The following is a 4,841-nucleotide window of genomic DNA, read 5'->3' as shown; positions in this document are numbered from 1 at the left end:
CCCCCCCCCCATTCAAATACTCCCTCTTTTTTACTAAATTAAGAAAGCGGGCTTCGGCAGGCATGTGAAGAGGACTTTAACAATTATGGAGATGCTCCAACTCAACCCCTGCCTCTAATTACTGCTCTCTGATGGTTAAGAGGGCTTCCTCCCACAAAAAGCTGCTGTTTCTGTCGTCCTGAACACCACAAGAATCTGAGCCCTGCACGAGGAAAACACTGCACCAGAGAGAGAGAGTTCACATTTATCAAATGTTTTATTGTCAAAATAAAGGTTGTATTTGCTTTTTCTCACAAAAAGAGACATCTACACTTTGTACAAATTTACAGTATAGCTTATAAAGTTTTCTTTTATACACAAATGTACAGGTTTTTTTACATAACTTTTTATATAAATACATTTGAAATTACAAAAAAAAGAGAAAGACCCGTAAAATAGTTGGGCACTTTTAAGGCTTAATTTAAACCATCTTTGACGTGATTGAATTGTACATTGTTATCTGGCACTGTCAGCAATAAAAAACTCTTTGTATGAAGCTATAGGAGCCAAACTGTCTCCCTGTCTGCAGCAGGTAATGCCCAGATTGTGTGTGCACCTCTAATCCTTCTACACAGTGAGGTGTGTGAATGCCAGGTACTTTGTTTCAGCCAGGTCTCCCTGCAGAGGTGAGTAAGGGGGGAGTTAAGGGGGGAGGGGGACACCTCAGCAGCAGTTAATTAAAATGCAAATCACTTAAGACAGGGAGTGATGGGTTATCTCCCAAACAATTAGCAGTCCTCATAAGCTGCTTTTTTTCGCTCATTCAAACCTGGGACAATGGCATCTGTTTGGGGCAGGACACGGAACTGGCCGTGCCTGACCTCCACGTCAGGCCGGTGCTCACGTCACTGTACATGGAGCCGCTCGTGCCTTTGCTCCCCCAGCAGCACCGCGTGCAAAAAGTCCTCCACGAGTCCAAAGTTTTACCGGACCAGATCCACACTCCGGACGTGATGCCCACCAGAAGGCACATAAAGTACTTCAACATAAAGACTGCATAGTCCGGACTGCTGCGCTCCCTCTCTAGCAGACAGTTGGAGCAGTTGTGTGTTATTTCCCAGCTCTGTCTGTTGTGCTGCTCGTAAAAATAACACGCCACGATGATCGTGGCTGGCACCGTGTAGAGCACCGTGAAGATGCCGATTCTGATCATAAGTTTCTCCAGTTTGTCCGTCTTTGTGCCCCCTTGTTTGATGACGCTGCGGATCCGGAACAAAGACACAAATCCGGCCAGGAGGAACATAGTGCCAATGAATAAATAAATCACCAAAGGGGCCAAAACAAAGCCCCGCAAGTTGTCCAAGTTCTGGTTCCCCACGTAGCAGATCCCAGCCACAGAGTCCCCGTCCACGGAGCTCAGTGCCAACACCGCGATGGACTTCATGCTGGGGATGAGCCAGGCAGCCAGGTGAAAGTACTGAGAGTAACTAGCGATGGCCTCGTTCCCCCACTTCATCCCGGCCGCGAGAAACCAGGTCAGGGATAAAATGACCCACCAGATGGAGCTGGCCATGCCGAAGAAGTAAATCAGGAGGAAGACCACGGTGCAGAGCGCGGGGCCAGTCGTCTCGTAGTGGATGTGCTCCAGGTCGAACTCCCGGTTACAGGCAACTTTTTCATGCCCGGCGATCAGTCTGACTATGTAGCCGATGGACACGAACATGTAGCAGGCAGAGAGGAAGATGATGGGTCTCTCTGGGTACTTAAAGCGCTCCATGTCGATCAGAAAAGTTGCGACGGTGGCAAAAGTTGAAACGAAGCACAACACAGACCAAAGTCCGATCCAGAAAGCGGTGAAAGCCCGCTCGTCGTGCGTAAAATAAGGGTTGTGGCACGGCATGGCACAGTTTGGTATCTGACCTGTCTTTACTCGGTTGTAAAGCGGGTGTCGGTCCGTGTTCACCGGCACCATGGGCTCCAAACACTTGCAGCCCGGCTCACAGGGTGCAGAAGGCGGCTTGTATTTCCCAGGCGCACCGGGGCGGCTCGGCTTGTTTTTAGGAGGACTGAATCCCTTCCCGGGGTGGTTCGTGGGTTTTGAGAGGACAGGGGACACAGTAGTGGAGTCCGTTCTGTTGTAGTCCATGCACAGGGTGTCGGGGTTACCCTGCACCGGCAGCAGGTCACACTTCATCCTGTCCGGCCAGGGGAAGCCGTACTGCCTCATGAGAGGCGCACAGCCGGCCCGGGCGCGCTCACACACGCTCCGGCACGGCGGCAGAGGTTTCTTATAGTCCTCCAGGCAGATCGGGGTGTACATGCTGCACAGGAAGAACTTCAGGTCCTGGGAGCACTGGATCTCAACCAGAGGCCAGAACTGGTGCACCTCCAGCCCCGCTTCGTCCTGCGTGTCGTGATTAAACTGGTTGGGCATGTATGTGTAGTTGTAGCCGATGCCCTTACACAACGGCACGGCGATCTCCTGGCAGGTGATCTCCTTGGCCGTGGTGCAGCTGGATCGGGGCAGGAGAGCGAGAGAGAGGAGCAGGTAAATCCCAAACAGGTCCATCTCTCCGGCGCGTCGTGTCTCCCCTCTTCTGCTCTGGAAACAGAAATAAATCCTCCGCGTTCTCCTCCGCTCCGGTTAGATGTTACGCAGCGAGCCCATCTCGCTCCTCTCGGGATCTTGCACGGAGTTGCAAGCAATGTGCAAGCCGTGTTTACTTTCAGCTGAGGAGGAGGAGGAGGAGGAGGAGGAGGAGAGAAAGCAGCCTTCGGGGCGGCGAGCACCAGGCAAGATGGCTGAGAAGAGAGTCCGCCTCCTTCTGGAAAAGCTCACGGTATCCTCACAGAGATGGATCAAAAAAATAAAAAACCCAGATGCAGCTGTCCGATTGCTATAAAAAAAAAATGTAAATGTGGGCCTCGTTTCTGTCTTCAAAACACAGCGGCTACATTCAGTCGGTTCGTCCCACCTCTGTCCCGGTTCCCATACAAATCAACGGCTTCGAGTCGACGCGGAGCCGATATATACAAGAGCCATGCAGGCGACACCCCCGGCGCTTCTCCTCCAATCACAGAGCGGAGGGGGCGGTGCTTTACAGCTGTCGATCAAGTTTCCTAACTACATGTTTTGTTATACAGCTTATGATCATACTGGTTCTGCCAGTGTCTGTGGCATCGAGGAGCTGGATGGAGATGGAGAAAAAACTCACTACAGCTGAGACACAATCATCACTTTGAAGTATTTTTAAACTCAGTTCATGTCTTTCCTGAATTAAACTACAATACTATTGTATTTAAACCACTGAACTTCTAAGATTATCAATCATTACAAATAGCAAAACTATAATTTTACGCGTAATGATTATAATTAAGTCATTATTCAGAAGGAATGAAGCCGACGTGACGCACGTTTTGCAGGAATACTTAACATAGTTTCCCCCCACGCTTTCTCACAATGAATGAACTTTTTGCCTGGCTTCTTTCACCACGTCATCTTTTGGTAGTGTAACAACAATAATAGTAACATGTAGGAGGATGTGTCCACAGCTCCAGATGACTGTTTCTCCTTCTGTGTGAGTGATGAGTGAATGTGTGAGAGAGAGGCCAGTTGGGTAAATTGGCTAATTTGCGCATGATAAGACTTCCCGGGGAGCTGTCTGTCCTTGTGAAAAGCTGTTTTATTTTTTAAATGAGGTGCTAATGTTTCGTTTAACGCTTGCATAGAGCTCCGCGGGAGGCGTAATTGCGCGAGGCAAAGAGCGAGCAGCAGAAAGAGCTGTGCTATCAGGGAAGAGTGTCTGAGGAGCTCTGCGGTTGTCTGACAGTAATCTTATGGTTGTTAATTGTATTTTTCATGTCTGATATTGTCCTGTTAGTCTTCTATGAAAGCCGGTGTCTTTGTTAACCTCGTGGTGTTCTTATCTCTTTGGCTGTGACTTCTAGAAGATTTATCCTGAAAGTGGCTGTTTGGCACTCAGGAGGAAAAGGAACCATGCATTGTCATACTTCATGGGTGTGTGTTGTAATTTACAGTGATGGGGAGAAGCAGACATTTACACCTCAACTTTTAGTTTTGTGCTCGCACTTCCTGGTACTTTAAACTTGGATTCTATTTTTTTTTTTTATCTCACAGCCGGCTTTACAGATAAATTCAACACACCAAAAACAAACATCCATGAACTTTAAATATGATGCATTGGAACATATTTATATGCCCAGGAGGCTAAAAACTACATTTTCAAGAAGCTTTATTTACACAGTGATTGTGTAGTTAACTAAAGACATCTCTGATTCATCTCAGGTGAATTATAATAACTGACTTATTTTATGTTTCTTCTCAACTGTATGCTGTGAGCTTCACTTGACTCTGAACTCTGCATGCTTGTCCAGCCGATGCATGAAATATTGATTCTTACTTATAATTGGAAGATGTTGAGTATTATTTCTAAAGTGACCTGGATAAAATGATAACCCTACAAAAACAGCACAAAAATGAGCACACTCGACAGTAAACACTATTCCAGGTGCACGACCGAAACAAGACTAAAAAGAGACAGAAAAGTCAGCACACAAATATCCTTTAAGTTTCCTTTATCTGGGTAAGAAATTCATCAGCGTTGATGAAGGCCAAGTGCTGAAACGCATCCGTTGCTGTTGTTTTGCTGTCTTTCCCGGATAAAAGAAACTTAAAGGACATTTGTGTGCTGTCTCTTTCAAGTGTGTGTGAGAAAACAATAAGCACAAAATGTTTTGGAATATATTCTCCAGCAGAATGAGCATCTAAACTTTGGATCATCTGGATACAAATATCACTTGTTTTATATTTTACCAACAGCAGGGATGTGTGTGTCTCCACA

General features: G+C 47.1%; 1 protein-coding gene across 1 annotated transcript; it reads right to left on the bottom strand.

Moving 5' to 3' along the window:
• Positions 1–237: 237 nt before the first annotated feature.
• fzd8a (frizzled class receptor 8a) lies at positions 238–2,985 on the bottom strand. The gene has a single exon (XM_061064554.1). The coding sequence runs from the start codon at positions 2,546–2,548 to the stop codon at positions 803–805; it is 1,746 nt and encodes a 581-aa protein (XP_060920537.1). The 5' UTR covers positions 2,549–2,985; the 3' UTR covers positions 238–802.
• Positions 2,986–4,841: the final 1,856 nt, after the last annotated feature.

This window comes from Labrus mixtus, chromosome 19 (genome assembly GCF_963584025.1).
Source record: "Labrus mixtus chromosome 19, fLabMix1.1, whole genome shotgun sequence".
NCBI classification, from domain to species: domain Eukaryota; kingdom Metazoa; phylum Chordata; class Actinopteri; order Labriformes; family Labridae; genus Labrus; species Labrus mixtus.
The sequence above is the reverse complement of the archived record's forward strand: the minus strand, read 5'-3'. Positions and strand labels throughout refer to the sequence as shown.

What these genes read in the sequence shown, in the direction of transcription:
- fzd8a (XM_061064554.1), bottom strand. Translation starts at nt 2,548, where the DNA reads ATGGACCTGTTTGGGATTTACCTGCTCCTCTCTCTCGCTCTCCTGCCC.